The 25266-nt window shown below is 39.9% G+C and overlaps 1 protein-coding gene across 6 annotated transcripts in view; it reads right to left on the reverse strand.

The window, feature by feature from the left end:
• CHD1 (chromodomain helicase DNA binding protein 1) overlaps nucleotides 1-25266 on the reverse strand; it is a 90587-nt gene that overhangs the window by 36239 nt on the left and 29082 nt on the right. For 5 of the 6 annotated variants that reach the window (XM_073344590.2, XM_073344588.2, XM_073344585.2 and 2 more), the window contains 9 exons: nucleotides 21194-21398; nucleotides 20016-20126; nucleotides 18495-18562; nucleotides 16721-16870; nucleotides 16107-16369; nucleotides 9248-9473; nucleotides 8072-8172; nucleotides 6837-7015; nucleotides 6317-6444 (listed from right to left, as the gene is read on the reverse strand). In XM_073344590.2, the coding sequence (XP_073200691.1) occupies nucleotides 6317-6444; nucleotides 6837-7015; nucleotides 8072-8172; nucleotides 9248-9473; nucleotides 16107-16369; nucleotides 16721-16870; nucleotides 18495-18562; nucleotides 20016-20126; nucleotides 21194-21398 (1431 nt within the window). The remainder of the gene's footprint in view (nucleotides 1-6316; nucleotides 6445-6836; nucleotides 7016-8071; nucleotides 8173-9247; nucleotides 9474-16106; nucleotides 16370-16720; nucleotides 16871-18494; nucleotides 18563-20015; nucleotides 20127-21193; nucleotides 21399-25266) is intronic. The other variant, XM_073344591.2, reaches the window with a different exon arrangement.

Below are 25266 nucleotides of genomic sequence, written 5' to 3' on the forward strand. Positions count from 1 at the left end.
TTATCCAGCCTGCTTGATGGCCCATCAAGGACAACCAGCAGTACAATGAACCCATTGAGAGAAGCCAGGGGCTAGCCTATGAGTCAGCAGGACATATAGGAACATGCTTATGGATAGGGGACTCTATGTACTCTTCAGTGCCCATGTGCTGTGAGCGAGCTTATGTTTGGGGCAAAGGATGTACAAGTCACACGGCAAAGGATATAAAAATGCAGCTACATCATCTCCATTTTGTCTTCAATCTTGCATCTCACCTTTGGAGTAGCTTCTCTACAAACTGAAGCTTTGAACAAAGGACTGATGGACCCATTCAAGCTTTGGATGTGTTCCAGAGGGACTTCATAAGCCAGAAAACTCACCAATTCTGCTAAAATGCTGATATATAGACTTGGAAATCATATCTATGTACCTCATTGCTTTGGCCATTTAACAACTCTCTTCTCGTTCTTTTTTTTTTTATAATAAACCTTTAGTATTAGATACTAAAGGACTGACTGGTAGATTGGTATGATCCAAACTAGTATTGCTCTGGTAATGTGGCTGGCCCTTTGGGGATCAGAAGAACATTTTATATAGTGAATAGAGTTTGAAGTAACTTCTCACTATAATGGACCTATTTGCTGATTGGGAGCCAGAGACTGGAATGCAATAAAGGGGACTGTGTGAGTTCTTTTTTTTCAGATTCTTGATAACCAGTGTGGGGAAGCAGGAGCACAGTTTGTGACTGGTTAATGAGTCTAACTACAACCACCAGTTTTGGGGGAATCTGCTCTCCTTTTTCCAGCCTGCCCTGACTTTGGCATTTTCAGTGTGGGCTACTCTTCAGGTACCTCATGTCACACCTACGGTGAAACATTGTTGAGGCAGGCCAAAGGGAACTCCCTTGCAGACATTGGTCAGATCTGTCCACCAATCTAGGGAGGATAAAATCCAATTCCGTATGTGCAGTAACATCTATGTGATGCCTCCTTGGTGAATACACCTCAGCCCATCAACCAGCCTTGAAGGAGTCTGAAACAGCCTGGCATATTGGACTACATAAACGCATGCTGCCTTGTGTGCCAGCAGCCTTGACCAGTTTCTCACCATGATGAGGAGATAAACCTTTAAGTCTAGAATGAAGTTTTGCATTGAATGAAACCTGGCCTGCAATAGTAAGGCCCTGGCCATTGTCAAATCCAGGACCACACCAATAAATTATATTTTTTCAACTGGAAATGGGACTGACTTGTCTGTGTTGATGAGCAGTCTGAGCGCATCGAAGCTGGATCAGATTATATTTATGCTGAACCACCTCACTGTGACCTGGATCAACCTCTTATACCAATCATCAAGGTAAGGAAAGACATCCCCTGACCACCAGGGAAATGCTGCTACCACCACCATACACTTTGTGAATACATGCCAGGCAGACAAGAGACCAAAGGGGAGCACTGGGAATGGATAATGGTGACTGCTGACAGTGAATCTCAGAAATTTTCAGTGGGTCTGATGGATTGTCACATGGAAGTAAATGACCTTTAAGTAGAGAGCAGCATACCAATCCCCTGGCCTCAGTGAAGGGATTATGGAGGCCAGAGTGACTGAAATTTCAATTTTTTTAGGAACTTGTTTAACTCCCTTAGATCTAAAATAACCCGGAGACCCCCTTTTGCTTCCGAAATCAGTAAGTATTGGACATAAAAACCCTTTCCCTTGAACAAAAAAGGGACCTTTTCTATAGGTTCTACAAGGAAAAGTGATTGTATCTCTTGAAGAAACACTGCCTTATGAGAGAGAGGTCCATGAAGAGGGATGGGGAAAGGGAGTCTGTGGAAATAAACTGGAGTGTATATCCACCGTGCTCAGAACCCACCAAATTGTTGTGATGTGGGTCCAAGAATGATGGAAACAGGACAGGCAGTTTGCAAAAACTGGGAAAGAAAAAAATGGCACTCTTTAAACTGGTAAACTGCTCTTGACCCACCCATCGAAACAAGCTCTCGATTTAAAGGACATTTACTTCCATGTGACAATCTTGGAGTCACCATTATCCCAGTTCCCAGTGCTCCCCTTTGGTCTCGTCTGCCTGGTATGTATTTACAAAGTGTATGGCGGTGGTAGCAGCATTTCTCTGGTGGTCAGGGGATGTCTTTCCTTACCTGGATGATTGGCAATAAGAGGTTCATCCACGTCACAGAGAGATTGTTCAGCATAAACATAATGGATGATAAGCTTCAGAGGGGTAGCCATGTTAGTCTGGATCTGTAAAAGCGGCAAAGAGTCCTGTGGCACCTTATAGACTAACAGACGTATTGGAGCATGAGCTTTCGTGGGTGAATACCCACTTCCTTGGATGCATGTAGTGGAAATTTCCAGAGGCAGGTATAAACATACAAGCAAGAATCAGGCTAGGAATAACGAGGTTAGTTCAATCAGGGAGGATGAGGCCCTCTTCTAGCAGCTGAGGTGTGAACACCAAGGGAGGAGAAACTGCTTTTTAGCTGGATAGCCATTCACAGTCTTTGTTTAATCCTGAGCTGATGGTGTCAAATTTGCAAATGAACTGAAGCTCAGCAGTTTCTCTTTGAAGTCTATAATGGATGATGCCATCTGCCTTAATAAACTGGCAGATGTAGATGGTGGCTATGGGTGTCTTTTGTGACCTCCACTTCTTCTCTTTGGCAGATCCTAGGCTCAAGGGGCAAACCCCTGAAAACACTGGGACTGGCGAGGTCAGAACACCCTCTGCTTCACTGCAAGGGTGCAAATGTGCAGGGATTTCAGGATTCCTCTCATCAGTTTTTTGTGATAGGAGGGATGGCCCTTCAAATTGGGGTCCTGGACTGTTGGTTGCACTTCTGGAGGGAGGCCAGAAGAGCATAACCAAGATGAGTGCCTCCTCGTGATGGCAGAGGCCATGGCACGACTGTAGACAGCGTTGGATTAATGCAGGAGCTTTAGGGGCTGCAGCCCAGGGCCCCGGAGTAAGGGGGATCCTGGCGCAGCAGGACTCAGGCAGACTGCCTGCATGCCATGGCCCCTCGCCACTCCCGGAAGTGGCCAGCGCTGACACATTTCTGCGGCCCCTGACAGGGGGCGCAGTGGGGAGGCAGCTCTATGTGCTGCCTATGTTGCAAGCACCATCCCCACAGCTCCCACTGGCTGGGAACCAATGGGAGCAAGCACCGCCCCCTGCACGCCAGGAACCAATGGGAGCTGTGGGGGGCAGCGCTTGCCGGGGTGGGCAGCGCATGAAGACATGCTATCTCCTCCCCCGCCAGGAGCATGCAGAGACATGGCAGCAGCCAGCTGCTTCCAGGAGCAGCATGGGGCTATGGCAGTCAGCCAGCCTGCCTGAGCCCTGCTGCGCCACCGGCCAGGAGCTGCCTACAGTAAGCGCCTCCCTGGTAAGCTGCCTATGGTAAGCGCCACCTTTAGCCCCCTCCATCACCAGCCTGGAGCTCCCTTCTGCACCCAAACTCCCTCCCAGAAAAAAAACTAATACAACAGATGTTCTAAGGTAAGAAGTAGTCTATTTTGAATTAACTTAACTATATTCTACATGTTTTAAGACTGAAATGTAACCACAGAATGGCTTTATGTTAATTGAAAGGCAAGTTTAGTATAGCGTTAATAACCTCGATGCCATAATTGTGATCATTTTGTTTTAAAATTAGGAAAAAGACTTACAGGGGCCACACAAAATCTAATAGCCCCAGGTCTGCAAGAGAGTTAATCTAGCCCTGACTGTAGAGGCTGCTGCATCCTCCTGCAGAGCTGTTCTGGCAACCAATTTGTCTTCCTTGATCAAAGTCTGTAACATCCTGTTTCGCATCATCTGGGCGCTTGTCCTGGAACTTTGGAACTGTATTTCACAGGATGAAATCGTAGTGCCCTAGAAAACTTGCCGGTTTGCAATATGAAGCTGTAATCCACCTGCAGAATAAAACTTCTTCCCAAATAAGTCCAGCTTTTTGGCCTCTTCATTTTTCGGGGTTGATGCCTGATGACCGTATCACTCTCTCTCATTGGCTGTCAACACTACAAGTGAGCCCAGAGGGCAATGACAATAGAGGTGCTTGACCCCCTGACAATGGACACAGCATCTGCTCTCCAGTCTTTTTGTAGTCAGTGACAGGGAAGCTGGGGTCTGCCAAAGAACTTTGGTAGGCTCTATAACAGCATAGGAAAGATATTCTAGCTGAGGTCGCAGATGCCAAAATGTCCAAAGAACTTTGGTAGGCTCTAAAACAGCATAGGACAGATATTCTAGCTGAGGTCGCAGATGACAAAATGAGATTTTTCCTGAATCTCCTCACGGAGAATGTCCAGGGCCACAGACATCCTCCTCACCAATTCCTGATGAGTCTTAAAATCATCAGGAGGCAGAGAGATAGGTTCTACCACAATTGCCTCATCAGGAGATAGAGGGAAAGGATGACAACAATACCAGGGACTGGTCCAGTTTCCACTGCTCTCGTGGATACTCGTGAGAGGTATCCTGAATGTGCTCAGTGCCAGGCTTAGTACCAACACTAGGATGTTTGTGGCATGGATGTTCCTGATTGCCTGTAGATGGAGCCAGCTGAGATGGATGTGGGGACACATTCGATTTGAGGAGAATCCCCATTGGTTCCAAAATGGCCCCTGGTATGGCCCCGATCCCCAAGTGTATTTGGCTCAAGGGTCGTTTCGGTAAGCTCCTAGCTGAAATTGAGGCTGAAACCAGGGAAAACAGGTGGTATTCTCTTGATGGTGAGACTGGCTAGGGACACACAGGATTTCACTGCAGAGCCTGATGAAGAAAAATACTCTTCTTGAGACCATGGTGGGCTTGTATAGTTCGGTACCGGAGAGGACGGTTCAGACCCGGGGAGATCACCTCGATTTCCCTAGACAGTACCATCTTGATTAGTACCCTGATGGCCAAATCAGTTGGATCTGCCCAGTGCAGAGGTGAAGCTGCTAATTCCAGTATCTTGGGCACCAGTGCCAGGCAAGACTTCTGAATTGCCAGTGACAGCAGCACCAAGAGGTTCAACAACGCTCTTACAGCCTCAAATGCCTCAGGAGTAGATGGTTCTGGGAAAGTACTCTCCAGTACTGGGGAGTAAGGTGATCCCAATGATGGTGCTTTGAGAGCCAGTCTCAACAGGCCCATACTGGGCTCTGGAGTCAATGAACTTCCCTGCTTAGAGTCCTTAGCACCCTCCCGAGTCCTTAGATGACCTCAACCTCTTTGCTTCCTTCCAAGATCCTGGTATCAAGTCCAATTTACAGTGCCTCTTCCTTGATAACAGCAACACCGATCTACCGCTCTGTGCTGGTAATGCCGAAAATGCACTACTGGTGCTGAGCAACGACAGTATCTGGATTGAGGTAGATGGTTGTGGTAGAGGACATAGTGCCGATTCCAGCAGCAGATTTCAGTCTAGTTGCCCTGTCCTTTTTGGAGCGGGGCTTAAAGCCCTTACAATCAGCACATCTGTCACTCAAATGAGCCTCCCCCAAGTGCTTAAGGCAGCTGGATAAGGATCACTCTTAGGTATTGCCTTACCACAGGAGTGGCAAAGCTTGAAACCCAGAGAGCACGACATATCTCCTGTACCTTGGCCGGTATCCACACAGGGTGCCAGATCCACACACAAACACAATTTAAAAAAATATATATATATTTACTTACTACTCTATTAAACTATATTAATAATACAGGATTACAACAGGTACTATTTACATGCTTGACTAGAGACTTGCAGAAGGAAAAGGAGCTCTGACAACCAACATGGGCAGCGGGAAGGAACTGAGCGGGGTCAGGGACAGCTCAGCCCTTTATGCCTGAACATGGTGCACGAGACCTCAGAGGGGAAAACTCTCTGACAGCGTGCATTGGAACACAGACACCTACAGTGGAATGGACATGTGCAATCATTCAAAGAAGAATCTTAATTACTATCATTACTGCAGTTTGAAAATCCTTCATTAATCAAATGGTAAAAAGGGACCCAAGATAAATGTTGTTCTATATAAAGCTACTAAATAGTTCCTGTGCATGAATTTTAAAAATAAACTTCCATGTGTGATATTTGAGGGTAACGTAGTTTATTTTGTATTTCACCTACAAACACCAGAGGGAAAAAGGAAAACCAAAGAAGTCTTGCCTGTACAAATCAACTACGTGCTAAACTTGTGTATTTGCAGGTGAAAGCAATCCCTCTCAAATCTTTACTGTACAATTTACTACTCCAATGACAAAATAATCCATTCTGCTAAGGTTTTATGAATTTCTACCATTTACAAGTACTAGAAAAGCATCAGACTTTCAGAACGTACTTACTTGCACCAGGAGTGAGCGAGCCAGTTTAGTCCATTTAACTGATAGTCTCTTAACTCTAAACCTTCATGGCCACCAATATATGATGGTTGCTTCTTCAGTGCAACAAACCTTGGCCTCTGTTTTAAAACCTATCAAAGTGATATTGAACATTAGCCCTACTACTGAATGTTTTAAGATTCTAAATATAATTTTACTGAAGATGCAGGAGAAAACGGAAAATAATTTAAATTATGTTTATATACATTACTATATTAACTTCTAAAAGTTAACATAATTTCACTTTTGAGTGAAAATAATCACAATGGGGACATTTGTCTGCTTAGAACTAATAAGACCACTGACTCAAGTTATATACCTTAACAGTCATTACTAAACTAAACAATTTTAATATTTCATTCTGTGATCTGAAAAACTTTATAATGTATACCATCCCTAATCCAGGAACAAAACAGCCAGCTACAAATATTTTTATTGTCTCAATTCTCAGACGTCTATGAAAATTATCTTAAATCTCACTCACCTTGCAGTCCTTAAAAGGAGTTGTCTTGGATTGATTTCTGCTAAAATACTCATCGATGCATGACTGAAATTTTTTGGCAATGAGAGCACCATCTTCCCAGCTGCACTCTGAGTAAGGGAGACCCTGCCACTTGCAATAATAATCTGGATAACCTGCTGCTGACTTCTGATTTGAATGAGCTGTAGAATACATTTGAAATACTTCATCAATAATTTTGATTTTAATGAGACATTTATTTCATTTTTGTGACACAATAAGTGACAAAGTGCTCAGAATTAAAGAACCCATGATTAACCTCCATCCTAATTTATATCCATATTATTTTAGTTTGAAAGTAAAATAATTAAGAATTCTAATAAATTTATTATCCACAAATATATAATTTGGAGAATTGGGTCTGAATTCAACAAGATGAAATTCAATAAAGACAAGTGCAAAGTACTTCACTTAGTAATTAAAAATCAAATGCACAATTGCAAGATGGGGAATAACTGGCTAGATAGTACTACTACTGACTAGGGTCTGGGGGTTTAGTGGATCACAAATTGAATATGAGTCAACAATGCAGTGCAGCAGCAAAAAAGGCTAATATTCTGGGGTGTATTAACAGGTGTGTCATATTAAGACATGGGAGGTAATTGTCCCAGTCTACTCGACACCGGTGTGGCCTCAGCTTGAGTACGGTTTCCAACTCTGGGTTCCACATTTTAGGAAAGATGGGGACAAACTGGAAAGAGTAACGAGGAGAGCAACAAAAATGATAAAAGGTTTAGAAAGTTTAGACTCATGAGGAAAGGTCAAAACAGCTGGGCATACTCAGTCTTGAGAAAAAAAGACTGAGGGGAGACCTGATAAGTGTTCGAGTATGTTACAGGCCGTTACAAAAAGAACAGCGATCAGTTGTTCTCCATGTCCATTGAAGGTCAGATAAGTAGTAATGGGCTTAATCTAACTCAAGGGAGATTTAGGTTAGATATTAGGAAAAACGCATTAACTACAAGGGTAATTAAGCTCTAGAATAGGCTTCCAAGGGGGGCTGTGGAATCTCCACCATACAGGTTCGACAAACACCTGGGATGGTCTAGGTTTACTTAGTCCTGCCGCAGCACAGGGGGCTGGACTTGATGACTTCTTGAGGTCCCTTCAAGCCCTACATTTTTAAGAATCTATAAAAATAGAAGCAATGACAGTATATTATCCTTATTGTTATTTCCAGTCTCCAATTTGTCACTTACCAATTATTCTCTCCACTATTTGATATTGTTTATGAAGATCATCTGTAAGTTCTTGCTGGCAGTTATAATATTCCACATCTTCTGGAGAAGCATTTTTCAGCCTGGAATGGAAATTATGAAAATAGTAATTACATTGTTTCATTCTAAAACTAAAACAATTTGACAGTCCAAAAGCTTTCAGTGTAAGCACCAAAGGAAAGTTAGAGGGAAAGCTTCTGTGAGAAAGGAACTAAAGGATATCTCAGTGGAGAAAAAACATCTGCTACAAAAAATTCCTTATCTGAATTAGGTGCCCTCCTGACTGGAAGCTGAGAAAAAACTACTGAGAAACTGTACTAGTGTCAGCTACACCTGATAAAAAATAATTAATATAGGTATAATACGGAATGTCCACTCCCAACAGTTAAAGTATTTTATTTTGTAGGACACTTTTTTCACTTAATGAGAACAACACTTGAAGGGGGTTAAATCTAGGGAAATCCATCTCAACCATTCCTAAAAGTAATGGACAAGAACCACCACTTTTCATATAGGACACTGAATAACCCACTGGAAACCAGCGTCAAAAGAAGGCAGTAGAAGGTAAAGATTTTCTCCAAACATTTCGTTCAGGACTTCTAACAACATTGATAAGAGAGTGCTTGTTGATCCAGACAATGGGCAGAAAAATGAGAAAGTAGAACTGGAAAGCCTAGCAAAGTGAATAGAATTAAAACTTCTAAGAAAAAGTAGTAAGTATCACTGTGGAGAATGTAATGAACAGTTCTGTTAAAGTACAATGGTCAAGAAAAGCAAATGGTAGGCCATTTGAGTAAACAGTAAGCAATGCATACTGTTTATTGTGTAAATATTTTATTTATACTATGCATATTATAAACATTTAAGAAAAATAACTTCCAAACAGCTTAGTTATTTATTAAAGGCATGATCCTGCAAGATGCCACACATCATCATTCACTCATGAGTAATGAAGTTGAGGATGCTGTACACCTTGCAGGACCTTAAAATGTCGAGGCGGTTTTAACAATAAAAAGATTATGTATTATCTTCTTGCTGAACACACACTATGGAAATATATTCTCATACGGAGATCAATCCCCTTACAATACTACATAAGCACAAATGCTGGTAAAAAAAAAATCTGTATTATGAAAGATGACTATCGATAACATTCACCATCGTTTTGTTTCCTGATCCTTTTTCTTGTAGTTGTCCAGTTTCTTCATTCCTTTAACATTCTGCTGCTTCAAGGTTTCTTCAGTCTCCCATGTGTTATGGATATGAGACCAGCCTTTCCATTTAATTAGATACTGTGTTTCTCCCGGCTCCTTCGATTTATCAAACCCTGCATTTGGATCACCGTCTGCCTCAACTGCATAGATGGTGGTTGTAGCACCAGTGGCTGAAAAGGAAATCACAAGAGAAGTTTTAATAGAGGATAAGTACCAGTGAATCACCTAACAATGAATTTGATATTAATATAATTCAATTGGTAATTTTTTATAATATGAGCATTTATCAACACATGATCAACTAGTTCTGTAGTTCTCTTCCACCTAGTGTTACTTGCGTAATTCTGCTGCAGAAGTATATGCCAGTCAATAAATAGTCTCAAAGACTTGATTTAATAATAAGACAATGTAACCAATAAAACTGAGCATCTAAATTAACTGAAGGTGAAAGGAGAGTGGATGAAAGAAGGGGTAGACAGCCACCTTACAAATATCTAAAATAAACTGATAGACGAGAACTGACAAGCTTGTCATGACATCTCATGACAGAGAACATCAATCCCAGCACTCAACGGACTTTTTTATGGAACATTAGCTGCTAAGAGGGAGCAATCATCATAACTAACCTATTGCATGCTACCAAAATTCCAGCAACACCACATGCCTAGATATTCTGATGATCCAGGAAGAGATGACAAGGTCAAATTCTGCCAATGCCCACTTGTCTACCGTGACTCTGCAGTGTACGACTACAATTCAATCATAGATGTGACTAGTTGAGATAGGAACACCCATGCTAGCGCTAATTTAGCAAACAAGGCTAAAAATTGCAGTGAAGATGTGATGATGGTGGCTTCAGCATGGGCTGTACATGTTAGCACAGGACCTGTGTACATACTTGCATTGATCACACAACCATTTGCATACAACTTGCTTTGAGAAATGCAAACCACATTGTAGTCATCCACCATCTGAATCTCCACCAATATAGCGTCAGTGAGGTCAGAAATAGGTGGCATGATAATCCTACGGCCAAAAAGTGTTATTGTTAAACAACAAACATTGACAATGGGACTCATGGATATGTTTAATATCTGAAACTACATTTAACGTTTTTGTTAGTTTGTTTTAAGTTGATGAGATTTCATGTTGTTGATGTCGTTTTAAAACCTTGGAGTAATGGGATAATGATGATGATAATGACATGGAGAAAAAATCAGGAACAGAATTTCTTATGGTGAGAGCTGTCAGACCTTGTCTACACTGGTATTTTACTCACTGAGGTGAAATTTAGACTCCACTGAAGTCAATGGAAATTCTGCCATTGGCTTCAATAGGCAAGGATTTCACCTCTAATGTAGGCATAATTTTCACCAATGCAGCAAAATTTGCACCAAGGTAAGATGGACCAATGCAGCTACACTGGTAGATGACATTCCCGAGAAGACAAAGCCCTACTTTCTGGAATACCAGAAGCAATAAAAGCTTCATCGCTTGGGATATCAAGGCCAGGTCTACACCACAAACATTTGTTGGCATAGCTACGTTGCCCAGGGTGCAATGAGGTGCAATTTGCAACCAAGATAGCTGTGCTGGCGAAAGCCACTAGGTCAGTAATACACAGTTATACAATAACACAGTTATACGATCAAAATTGCATTTATTTTGCTTGGAAATGGTGGGGCAGGAGGACTGGAATAAGCAATGCTTGCAAAAGCAGAGTGCCAGCAAAGCACTTCTAGCATAGACTTGGCCAAAACCAAGACTGTACAAAGCTCTAAAGAATACACTCTAAGATGGTCAACCTGGGGCTCTGGTGCCATGCAGCTCTTCAGAAGTTAATATGTGGCTCCTTGTATAAGCAGCGACTCCAGAGCTGGAGCTACAGGTGCTAAACTTTCCAGTGTGCCAAGGGGTGCTCACTGTTCAACCCCTGGCTCTTGACACAGGCCCTGCCCCTACTCCACCCTTCCCACCTCCTCCCCTGAGCCTTCTATGCCCTTGCTCCGCTTCCCCCACCCCAAGCCTCCTGCATGCCACGAAACAGCTGATCAGGAGATGCGGGGAGGGAGGAGAAGGTGCTGATCAATGGGGCTGCAGGTGGGCGGGAGGTGCTGAGAGCGGGGGGTGGAGCTGATGGGGGGCTGCTGACATATTACTGTGGCTCTTTGGCAATGTACACTGGTAAATTCTGGATCCTTCTCAGACTCAGGTTAGCCACCTCTTCCTTAGAGTATCACAGCTGGCTCCACAGAGAGGATAACATGCCCTAAAATTGGCCATTTTCTAATTTAGTTCTGTTATTTCCAAACACACTTGATAAGCAAAGTAGTCAGTTGTTTCTGTTAAAGTGAACTATCAGCAGTGATTAGCAATGGAACTGTATCAACATTTGTCTCTCTGATATGAATGGGGCAGTTTAAACCTCTATAAACATAGTTTCACAAAATCACAGAAATTTAGGGCTGGAAGGGACCTTGAGAAGTCATCAAGTCCATCCTCCTGTGCGGTGGCAGGACCAAGTAAACCTCGACCATCCCTGACAAGTGTTTGTCCAACCTGTTTTTAAAACCTCCAATGATGGGGGTTCCACAACCCCACTTGGAAGCCTATTCCAGGGCTTAATTACCGTGGCAGTTAGTAGGTTTTTCCTAATATCTAACCTAAATCTCCCTTGCTGCAGATTAAGCCCATTACCACTTGTCCTACTTTCAGTGGACACAGAGAACACCTGATCCTCATCCTCTTTATAACAGCCTGTAACGTATTTGAAGATTTATCAGGTCCCCCCTCAGTCTTCTTTTCTCAAGGCTAAACATGGCCACTTTTTTTTTTTTAACCTTTCCTCATAGGTCAGGTTTTCTACACCTTTTATCATTTTTGTTGTTCTCCTCTAGACTCTTCCCCATTTGCCCCCATCATTCCTAAAGTGTGGAACCCAGAACTGGAAACGGTCCATAAGCTGAGGCCTCACTAGTGCCGACTAGAGTAAGACTATTACCTCCCATGTCTTACGTAAGATACTCCTGTTAATATACTCCAGAATATTAGCTTTTTTTTTTTTTTTGCAGCTGCATCGCATTGTTGACTCATATTCAATTTGTGATCCACTAACGTCTCTAGATCACTGTCAACAACCATTTAGCCAGTTAGTCCCCATTTTGTAGTTGTGCATGTGATTTTTCTGCCCTAAGTAAAGTACTTTGCACTTGTCTTTATTGAATTTCATCTGGTTGAATTCAGACCAATTCTTCCCATTTGTCAAAGTCATTTTGAGTTATAATCCTGTCCTCCAAAGTGCTTACAACCCCTTCCAGCTTGCTGTCACCTGCAAATTTTATAAAGATAGTCTCCACTCCATTATCCAAGTCATTAATTAAAAAACATGGAAGAGTACCAGTACCAGGACTGACCTCTGCAGGACCCAACCAGACACACCCTCCCCGTTAGACAATGAACCATTGATAACTACTCTGAATATAGTCATTAAACCAGTTGTGCATCCACACTCATAGTAATTTCATCTAGATCACATTTCCCTAGTTTAAATATGAGAATGTCCTGTGGGACTGTGTCAAAAAGCCTTACCAAAAGGCTTCAGGTGGTTAGTAGACTCACTGAACCTCAATGCGTTCCAAAGCCTTCTTCACAACAACAAAAAATATGAAAAAAAGTTTGGCTTGTAGAAACTAATAAGGTGGAAGGAAGAGTGTGCTGGAAAGATTCTGGTGCACTTCAGTTCACTTCAAGCCTCAAACCTAAGCAAGACGAGGTTAATACATTCCATATTGGGGCAGAGATGGGAATGTTTTTATACGTTTTCTAAAACAGAATGAAGGAATTTAACTTCATTAAAAGAAATTTCTATAGAAGTACAACCTGGTCATCTTAGGTAAGAGACGCGTAATTAATGTACAAGTGTAGGCCCTGATTTTGTCAACACAAGTACATCTGAATATAGGTGAAACACTGAAATTAAGAAAGAGTTGATAAATTTGAGTTTTTTAATTCGAATCTAGAATCAGTTGGGAGAAAAGATGGTTTATCCATTATATTACAAAAAATTAAAGCCTCTTATTATACAATAGGCTTCAGAAAAAAATAAGTGTTTGGGTATAGAGCTAGCTGAAATTATTTATCAGTGTAAGGAAATATGGAGATGTGGACAGATCTTCCACTTACTTACAGAAGAGTTAAATATTCTAATAATGAATATGCTCCCTAAGTTTTCGCCTCTCATGGGCCAGTTTTTCCAAAATGAGGCATAAAGTTATTTACATTACTTTAATGGAAAGATGCTCCTTAGGGTTACATTCATTAACATTTTGTTTGCCATAGGGGTGGTATTAAATTCCAGCTCCAAATTATTAATATTGGGATGTTCTAGTTCAATCCTTTTATCATCAGTACAATGTGTTTTGACATCCTTTGCACAGAGAGACAAGGTGGGTGAGGTAATATCTTTTTTTGGACCAACTTCTGTTGGTGAGAGACAAGCTTTCAAGCTTGCACAGAGCTCTTCTTCAAGTCTGGGAAATGTACTGAGTGTCAAATACACTAAGTGCAAGTATGCTAAATACAAGGTGGAACAACTAAAGAGTGTATTTAGTTGTGATAGCCCGAGTATCTTTCCCAGACCTGAAGAAGAGTTCTTTGTAAACTTGAAAGCTTGTCTCTGGTCCAATAAAAGATATTACCTCACCCACCTTGTAGCTGTGTTGGTCCAGGATATTATAGAGACAACACCCCTACAAACTGTACACAGGATAGATCAGGTTATTTTAGCATATTACAGTTTATATTTTACTTATGTTTAGTTTAAATGACACATAGGTTCAGGACAAGAGTGGAATATATTTCATAAATGTAAGACTGTACCATTTGTATTACATTTAGGCCATGGAGTTTAAATCAGTTATTCCCTTTGCAGTGAAATTTTACTTTGTTTTGGAGTTGCATAGAAAATGTAAACCAGATTGAGCTGGTTTTGAATATGGTTTGGAAGAGCACTAATAATGCAAACCTTTGATCAAAAGGAAATTAATAAATAATTTAATAGACCATATAAGTATCCATTCAGATATCACCCACAGACCTTTGAAAATGAAGATAGAGAACCCATATTTGAACTTACATTTGGTATATCTTTGATTATGAAGTTTATTGTTTCTTTATATGTTTAGGCTCATCCAATTAGGAATGCTACTGTATATTTATAATTTAAATAATTTATAAAACAGCACATATTAAAATGTAAGGGGACAGGAGCAGTGGTGAATTTCTGGTGTGGATCAAGGTTATTCACTACATCAGCAGTTCTCAAACAGTGCGTCGTGACCCCATTTTAATGGGGTCATCAGAGCTGGCTTAGTCTTGCTGGGTCCCAGGGCTGAAGCCAAAGCCCACGGGCTTCAGCTCTGGGCGGCAGGCCCCAGATTACAGGCCCACTACTTGGAGCTGAAGCCCTCAGGCTTCGACTTTGGCCCCTTTGCCCAGGGTGTTGGCTGAAGCCCTCAGGCTTTGTCCCCTGTTCTCCTGCCCCACCTTGGGCAGCAGGGCTCAGGCAGGCTCAGGCTTCAGTCCCCTCCTCCTGGGGTCGTGTAATAATTTTTGTGGTCAGATGGGGGTTGCGGTTGAATGAAGTTTGAGAACTCCTGCACTACATACATGAGCTTGTGAATTCCCTTTCAAAACGGCCTATCTAGTCTGAAGAAAAAAGATTTCATGATATTATGAAATTGTATTTTCCCCAAATTCTTAATACTTCACTACCAAAGAGAAATAATTCACAATGTGTTTTAAATTTAATGTATGTTTAACATTATTTTGGGGGAACAGGACAAACATAAAAAAGTTATGCACGCCATATATTTTTTGAAATGTAAAAGTGTTTTTTTCTTTAACTGTAAGTTACAACAAAAGTTTTAAAAAGAATTTAAAACAGGATTATCAAAAGCTCATTCTGGACAGAGCCAAATTGCAATTTTAATTATGGCTGTGGGACAGGGCATAAATATTGAACTCCATATACTACCCTCATAATCAACATGAAATTCCCACTAATATCAAAGGAAAGTTTGCACAAAAAAAAAGTGTAAAATATGTATTTTACATCTTAACTAAAGTTTTAGTTATTATTTATCCATTATCTTATTGCCACATTCAGCATCACTCAGTGGGGAAGTATGCTCACCTCTATGACCATCATTCTTTCTAACCTTCCCTCTTCATCCTCTCCCTCCCCCCTCTGCTTTGTGGCCATATCAATACCAGGAAGAATGGTGTATTTTAGCACATGTTAACTAACACGTTAAAATCTTAATACAGACAGGGTAAGTTGTGGTTTTAAAATGTTAGCTGGTGGAGATCAACCCCTAGGGCTGAGACTAGGGTTTCCTTGACCAGATAACACACATTAAAAAGGACATTTTTTCTTAGACACCTGAATTTCTTTCCCTGAAGCAACTCTCAATTCCCACTTCCAATGGTTTCATTCCTACACCCTTCTCCATTTTACCCCCCAAACTACTAAGCAATTCAACAGTTAACGCAGATACATAAACCATTATCATTACACTGGGGAGCTAACATCCAAACTGTGTGCAAGCACGCATGCATGAGCAAGAATACTCCATTTGTTTACTCTGAATTCAAATTTAGGAAGTTATCTTTGCATTTATTAAGCTAGAAACTGGTTTTTAAATGAAAGTTTAGATGCTGCAGAAACTGAAACAAATACATAAAAGTTGTAAAAACTGCTCTTGGATCCACTGTAGCATTTTGAGAATATAGGTCAAAAATACCTCCTTTTCGTCCAAAACGACTATCCATAAACTTTTCTATAGTTTCAAATTCATCTTCTTCAGGTTGTGGGACATCCTCTCCACAGACTTCCAGCAAGTCATCTGAATCTGTCTTTGTTTCTTCAGCTTCTTTGTAACTAATATTGACTGTTGCCTGGCGACGAGACCCTCTTTTATCATAATCATCATCCTCATCCTCATCAGATGAATCAAGTTGCCTCTTTTTCTGTCCTGCACTCTTTTTCCCACTTTTTGGCTTAATTCTTAAAAAGAACAAGAGTTGACAAAACAAAGATGTTTTCAATACAGAAATACCCACAAATGTTCTGCCATTTCTTACAGAGTATTAATATTTCACAGTGATTGTTCAACTGTACCACACTCAATTAGATAATGTAGGGAAAAACATTCACTATGACTCACTGCTGTGATAACATCTTTTGTAACTTCAAAAAACAACTTCCACTCTTGGGATACAGAACTCTAATAATAAATAGTTACATTTGGATTTGAGCTTAAAGAGAGAGAGAGAGAGAGAGAGAGAGAGAGAGACACACATTCATATTCCCATCAGAAATCTTATAACAAAGTATCTTAATTTCCAGAATTCTTACCTGCTTGGAGGTTTCCTACTTTTCACTTTATTTTTTGGCTCATAGTCAGATTCACTCTCTTCACAACTGCTTTTCTCTCTCTCCTCCTCGGATTCAGAATCTGAACCAGTCCCAGAGACAGATCCTGATCCAGACATTTGCCAGTCTTCACTGCATACATTGAAAGGCAGAAAAGTCAAGAATTAGAATATTCAGCATTACTGTGAAGTCCATATATATGAACGCCAGCAACTGGAATAATCTTGTTGACAGAAATAAATATTAAGGCAGTTAATAATTCAGTGTCATTAAAAAGACAGAAAATATTATGAAAATTCATCGATCTCTCTACTGCCATGAACATGGATATTGCATCTGGAAGCATGGAATACCATCCAATTTTTGAACCCCCCCCCCCCAAGTCAGATGGCTTTTCATTAAGCAGTAAATCAGGAAGTAATATAATGACACCAGAAACACTTTTCTTCACTTTACCTCTTACAGAAACAAGAAAGATTATATTTTCAATGTTCAGTGTTCCAGTAAATGGATAATTGTTCAGGAGTTACATGAACTTTTAACGCTACAGTGTTACATGAACCTACTATAATCAGGGTTTCTTCCATGGATATTAATTCTGGGCATCCTGACAAACTGATATGTAGGTTGGCAAGTGGCTATTTGGACAAAGAGACAACAGCTATGAACATTTGTCTTTTAGGGCTCAATATTCTGTTTCAGGAAACATGGACAGAGGTCTCTGCGTATTTGGTAAGATAATTACATACAAATGTACTAGTTAAAATTAAAACAAAACAATTGTTTATATTAGATTATTAGATATATAAATTCAACAACAGTTTTTGGTTTTACATACTCTAAAATAGATTTCTGTGAATTTTTAAACGACAAAGGATAGGAAAAAAATAAATAACTTTTGTCAATCACAACCAAAAAGAACTAAACATACAAAATTACACACTAATTTTAAAAGAGAAGTTTTTTGTTTTGTTTTTAAAGAGTTCATGAAAAGTGCCAGATTGACAGTCCTAGAAATTGAAGAGGTCTATTTTCCACAGAAACTATATCACACAGGCAATGGCAGTACAAGCTTCCCTACACTGCACCTCTAACCTTCCTCAACTCTGACCAGGTGAAGGGCATGCTTTTTGGGGTGATAGGATAGTTCTAATTTCCATAAGTCATTCAATCCTTGGTTGCTGTACTGAGATCAATAAGACTGCCAATTAATGTCAAACATGATGGTCATTTTTGCCCTTGAGATTTCAAAAAGATGACAAATTGTAACAACTTTGTCACTAACTGCTTAATTCCAACTAGTGACCTGGAGATAAAATGACCTATATAGCCTATTCCCAACTATCTTGGCCATATAGATAATGTTCAGGATAGGATATTCAACAGGAAAAGTAATGTTACAACTAATACACTCCACTGTAGATTCTACAAAGCATTGCTGGAGATGCTTTTGAACAGACACGGTCAATGCAAGTGTACCTGATGCAGGGTATTTTACTAATTGGGGAATTTAAAATTCTGTTTTACATATAGGACTCAACCTGAAATATATGTTGCACCTAAACATCTATGTATTAGAAAATACCCCAACATTCTAATCAAAAGAGAGAAGTAATAAAATCAAGTCCAAAAACCAACCTGAAGTCAGAGTAGAACTGAAATACTTTTATATATTAGATGAAGTATATATAAATACTAAAATATGCAAGCAGGAAAGACATTTTTATATAGTATTCTTATATGTAAAATATCCTACTCTTTATGTTTTTTTCTCTTGGTCTCACTGGATGAGTCATCCAAAGTGTCTGCACTACTAGAGGAATCCTGCAGAGAAAGCAAAGAATATATAGAATTCATTATCAAATATTAAAAGAGCAGTGCAACTGTTAGCGATCTGGCTTCCATTCTTGAATTGGTATAAATTTATTTTTCATGTTTGATTCCCTCTCCTTCAGTACACAATGATGCACTGAATACGACTAGGGTTTCCATATTTTAGTATGATTCAAAATCTATCACAATTGTTTATGCATTCACAGTGCTCTACTAGAATATCTTTTTGAAGACTACTGTGCCTGCATGAAGCACATTTTTAAAACTGTCATAAATTAGTTAAAACGAACTTCCATCAGGAGACTGAAAATCTCCTCTGTAGTTTACAGATGAGCCCTGTACTAAATACTACCTTTGTACCTACTCAGGCCCTAGAATTGTTTAAACCGTTTTTTAAGAAAGGCAAAAATATATCTGACTCCTCACTACCTTTACTCTCCAAAAAAATGGATGGATCATATCAACTCAGACTTCCCTAAAATAATTTTCACTCAGGCGGAGAACAGTTCTGGAAAAATTTCATCCTGAAAAGAAACTTTTAGGAAGAACCATTTAGCAATAGCTGTAAGTTAAGATTTTCTAAGTGTTTACAAGGAAAATCTTAATTTACATTTCCCATAAAACTAAAACAGTTAAAAATGCAAACAACTGTGTACAAAAACAGAAGTCCAGGGTAACAGAAGAAGAAAATGGAGAAATTATGAGAGAAGATACTTCTGACCATAGTGTTTAATTATTCTTTAGAAGTGAATAGAGATGTCCACAAACTTTTTTGTTTAACAGATAACTTTCACCCTCTCAACCTCAATAGTATCCCCTTTAAACATGTGCTCGCATCCTAGATTCAAATAAAATCAACTGTTCAGACTTTAAAACCTTCTATTTTGTATTTGAATAATTCTAAAAGCACTACAACAAGAAAATGAAAGTGATTCCTTGGAAAAGACTACAAGTTTAGGCCAAGGTTTCTCAAACTTTTTTTTTTTTTTTTTTTTTTTTTAAAATAGCGTGGACCATGTTCTCACAGGGATTGGCATGGAGCTACATCTCCTCCCATTCACTACTGCATAACATACTTTCAGAAACGACAGCAATTGCTTAGATGGAAAAGTAATATTTGGAAAGTACTTTTATGCTTTTAAGTAATTTAGAAGCTGGAAACACAAATGAGAGCCAGTAATACGTGACTTGCCAGTTTGGTCAATCGATCACAATTTGACAGCATCTGGCTAAAGCTTTCTAAGAAAGGTAATTTCTTCATCACTTACTCAAATATACAAAATTAAAAATGATTCAACATTTCTCTAGAAGAGCAAAATTCTCTCCTGAGATGTGTGTACACAATGCTTATTGCCTTCAAACAGACTTTCACAGATACATATGGAGTGAGCTAGGACACCTCTATGTTTACATTTAAAGCATAGATTCAGAATAAGCTATTCACCTCTTCTGACCCACTGTTTGATGAAGCTGCTTTCTGCTGCTGCTGCTGCTGCTGCTTCCTGAGCATTGCTGATCTCTGTACAGCCAAAATACTTGGATTTGATTTCCAAAACTGAAACAGAATTCAAATAGAAGAGTCATGCAATCAAATACGGTGGAACTTTACAATGATTTAATACAGTCAAATTCCCAAACTGAAGTTTTGCTAATAAAAGTAACTATTTTCAGTTTAAAGAATGAGGAGAATGTTTCAATTTGTTACAGCACTTTAATGCAAAATGTAGCATGCTTTACAGTAAATTTAAGTAAGAACCCTTAAATTAGCACAAAAGAATACATATGCTATAGTCACTGCTAACACATTTCAATTTTAAGTTGTTATAACTCAGATAATTCCAATAAGGAATGTAGTTAATACAATTGTCAAATAATTTTGCTTCATATGGAAGCATTGCAACACTTTAAAAAATGAATGAAGAGGAAAAACTGAGTTTTAAGCAGAATTATGTTAATTAATATTCTGTTATATTTATTATACTTTCTTTCATTCAAGGGGAGTCATAATACTTACAAATATTATATATTACACACAGAAGGAACTAGAGCAAATCTGAGGTTATTTTATCCCACTGGATATGCTCAGAAGTAATTTTCTGAAGAATTTAGATTTTCTTCTGAAATTTTGCAAACTTCTTCCTCATAGAAGACTGACTACATGCAAATTTGAAGTTTTCCAGTTCAACAGTTTATCAGATAACAGCAAGCTAAAGTATACAGATATGATTTTCAAAAATGAATAGAGTTAAGAAAGGATTTAGTAGCGTAGAAGCCTAAATAAGTGGCCTGATCTTGAAAAGTGGACTATTAATCTACTACAATCAATACGAGCAGCTGGGAGCTCAGCCCTTTTGATAATCAGGCTATTTAGGTACCCTGGTAAGAATTTAGGAGCATAATTTCAGGTATCTATTTCTGAAAATCTTGGCCTTAATATTTTCCATGATATTCAAGTCATGGTATGCAGATATTTTACTCATCAATCCAAGCTCAAATCCTAACAGTTTAACAAGTCTTTCATTCCAGTTCCTATTTATAGCTTATCTAGAGTGAAAATAGCTATAGGAGATAACCACACAAAGTCGAATATCTTTCACTGGAATGTTTATTTGTGCATTTTACCTCAGCTCCACCAATTTTTGGTGGTTTTGCTTGAATTTGTTTCTTCTCTCTAGATGTGTCAGACTCTGATTCTGACTGACTGCCTGACTCTGAACCAGAGTCAGAGTCACTGCTACCTGACTGGCTGCTACTTCCATCGCTACTGCTTCCAGAACTTGAACCAGATCCAGAACCTGATGCTGAACCAGAATCGTCATCCGACTGGCTGTAATTAGAAATAAAAGAATTATGGAGCATTTTGAGTAGTAAAATAAAATCAAAGTGAAGTTAGAAATAATTTAGCTTCACCTGTAAAATTAATTGTGAAATTAGCCAAGCATGCATATAATAGCCTACTCTTAAATAACACACTACATCCATTTATAGGACTCCATGCTGTGATAACTGGGAGCACTTCACAAGTTGGGTCAATTAACAACATATCCATAGACTATGCTCCTCTGCAGCCCACAGCTTCAAAGAGAGAGGTTAAAAAGACTTTGCCAGTTGATTAAATGTCCACAGTTTTACTTTCAAAGGTGTGGGCAAAACAAACTTGCCTTGCTTATCTTTATAAACAGGGCCAAATTCAAGGTAAGAGGTATCCATCTATTCCCTATAAGAGGAAATTGTATATTGGTGAAAGCCCTACACCCAACTTCCATGAGGTTCAGCTTTGGGACAGGTAGCTTTCTTGTCCAGTGTAGGTTATACAATGAGTTCCGGATAGACACACATAGTATGATTTTCACCCTGCAGTTAATTAACAGCTGATGCACAAAGAAGAACTGAGATGGAAAGAAACGGTCAGAGATAGTCCCTCCTCTTTCCAGACAGCCAGACAACAGGAAAGGAGAAAGGGGTCTGATAAACTCATAGCTATTACCCAAACCTCGTATAAAAGTTTATGCTTCAAGCAAGGACCAGGGACAGCAGCCTGATATAGGACAGTTCATCCAGTCCAGGCAGGCAGAATGGTAATGGCACTGCATTTCACAACCATATCAATTATTTATTTGTTTGTTTTAAAGAACACCTATTTAATTTCTGTATCACCCATCACTCTCAGGTGAGAGAGAGAACAATAAATATGCTCTAAGACTGCAAAGAGGTCTTCCAGCAAAAGAAGGACAGAATAGATTGTCTTTCCTAATATTTTTGAAGTAAAAAGAAAAAGAAAAAACTTTAAAAAAACACACATATTTCAGCCCTTCTTTGTATTTCATAGAGAAACCAAAATAGGACAAGCTATCAATTTAAACAAAATCCTTTGTAGGTCACATTTCATGCCTTGTGTTGTAAATCTGGACCTGGTGATTTATACAAAGACAGCGTTATCAGGAAGGGTTATCAGGACCCTTGGATTCTATTCCTGAGGGCTCGCCTTCATAGGTAATTATATTAGCATGATTTTACTGGTATAGTTATCCAAATATAACTCCCCATGTTGACACTCTTATGCCAGTAAAATTCTCCCTTTAGAAAAAAAGAGTCTCCCACTAAACTACTGCATCACCATCAGCAAGTCACCTGCCCTCCATACATAGTTGAGATGACTAACTGTCCCCTTTTCTCTCTCTTCCTCCTTTTTAGTTACAGCACACTTCAAATAATTTATTTAATTTAAAAGAATGAATTAGTGTACATAACATTTTGAAACAGTATTTTTATATGCACATATGGTGAACTATGTTCAAAATAAATTCAAAACAAATCTGGTTTCTCAAAACAATTTTCTCTATAACCTGTGCTAAAGTCTCAGATTCTAAAAAAACCCCATAATATTAATCTAACATAGAAGCCCCAATATTTTTTAAACAGACATCTTGATGGAAAGCATTATAGGGACAATATTGCCTTCAAAGTAGCCGACTAATTTAAAAAGAATGGTAAAAGGACTGTAAATAGGCATCTTGATAAAGAACAACAGGTAATACCAAAAAACAAACTATTACAAAAATCGATCCATCCTCTTAACAGTCTTTCAGTTACATCACACGTTAAAAAAAAAAAAAAAATCACATAACTTTAAACAAACTTTCCTTTGTGCTAAAACTATTTGAACCAATGTATGCAAGTTGCAAGTTTCTCTATCAATGACTGATGAATACATAAGACTACAAAGCATGCAGTAACTATTTAAAGACTACCAGTAGCTTTATCTTAACAAACAAAAAACCAAAGCCTCTGTAAGCTAATTGGATATTTGTTAAGAGCATGTTTTCTACAATAAAATAATGTGGCTGGAGCAGTGCTTTTTTTTTAAAAAAAAAAAAAAATTATGTCCTCATGGATGCCAAGACAGCATTCCAAATATGAACTGAGAGTAAATCCCCCCAATATTAGCACTAAACAACTAGCTATTAGTCAATGGGAGCTGTGAATGCTCAGCACCTCAGCGTTTAAAAATTAAACATCATGAAATTGAGGCAATCATGTAAAATGTGGCCCTTAACCTCTGCACCTTACTTTCCCCATGTCTAAAAGGGGACAATACCCATCTTTAGGGAAAAAACCCAACATTGATATCCTCAGGGTATGTCTACACTACGAAATTAGGTCGAATTTATAGAAGTCCTCTTTTTAGAAATCATTTTTATATATTCGAGTGTGTGTCTCCCCACAGAAAATGCTCTAAGTGCATTAAGTACCTTAACTCGGCAGAGTGCTTCCACAGTACCGAGGCAAGCGTCGACTTCCGGAGCGTTGCACTGTGGGTAGCTATCCCACAGTTCCCGCAGTCTCCGCTGCCCATTGGAATTCTGGGTTGAGATCCCAATGCCTGATGCGGCTAAAGCATTGTCGCGAGTGGTTCTGGGTACATATCGTCAGGCCCCCCTCCCACCCTCCCCCCATGAAAGCAGCAGCAGACAATCGTTTCGCGCCTTTTTTCTTGAGTTACCTGTGCAGACGCCATACCACAGCAAGCATGGAGCCCGCTCAGGTAACCGTCACCGTATGTCCCCTGGGTGCTGGCAGACGTGGTACTGCATTGCTACACAGCAGCAGCAACCCATTGCCTTGTGCCAGCAGACGGTACAATAGGACTGGTAGCCGTCATCATCATGTCCGAGGTGATCCTGGACACGTTGGCCAGGAGCGCCTAGGCAGACATGGGTGCAGGGACTACATTAGAAGTGACTTGACAGGTCATTCTCTTTAGTCCTGCAGTCAGTCCTATTGAACCATCTTATGGTGAGCAGGCAGGCGATAAGGATTGCTAGCAGTCCTATTGTACCATCTTCTGCCAGCCAGCCATGAGACGTGGATAGCTTGCAGTCCTTCTGCACCGCCTGCTGCCAGCCAAAGATGTAAAAGATAGATGGAGTGGATCAAAACAAGAAATAGACCAGATTTGTTTTGTACTCATTTGCTTTCCCCCCGTCTAGAGGACTCATTCCTCTAGGTCACACTGCAGTCACTCACAGAGAAGGTGCAGCGAGGTAAATCTAGCCATGTATCAATCAGAGGCCAGGCTAACCTCCTTGTTCCAATAAGAACAATTACTTAGGTGCACCATTTCTTATTGGAACCCTCTGTGAAGTCCTGCCTGCAATACTCCTTGATGTAAAGCCACCCCCTTTGTTGATTTTAATTCCCTGTAAGTCAACCCTGTAAGCCATGTCATCAGATGCCCCTCCCTCTGTCAGAGTGACGGCAGACAATCGTTTCGCACCTTTTTTCTGTGCGGACGCCATACCAAGGCAAGCATGGAGGCCGCTCACCTCACGTTGGCAATTAGGAGCACATTAAACACCACACGCATTATCCAGCAGTATATGCAGCACCAGAACCTGGCAGAGCGATACCGGGCGAGGAGGCGACATTAGCGCGGTCCCGTGAGTGATCAGGACATGGACACAGATTTCTCTGAAAGCAAGGGCCCTGCCAATGCATGCATCATGGTACTAATGGGGCAGATACATGCTGTGGAACGCCGATTCTGGGCTCGGGAAACAAGCACAGACTGGTGGAACCGCATAGTGTTGCGGGTCTGGGACAATTCCCAGTGGCTGCGAAACTTTCGCATGCGTAAGGACACTTTCATGGAACATTGTGACTTGCTGTCCCCTGCCCTGAAGCGCATGAATACC

Source organism: Lepidochelys kempii, chromosome 5 (genome assembly GCF_965140285.1).
Source record: "Lepidochelys kempii isolate rLepKem1 chromosome 5, rLepKem1.hap1, whole genome shotgun sequence".
NCBI classification, from domain to species: Eukaryota; Metazoa; Chordata; order Testudines; family Cheloniidae; genus Lepidochelys; species Lepidochelys kempii.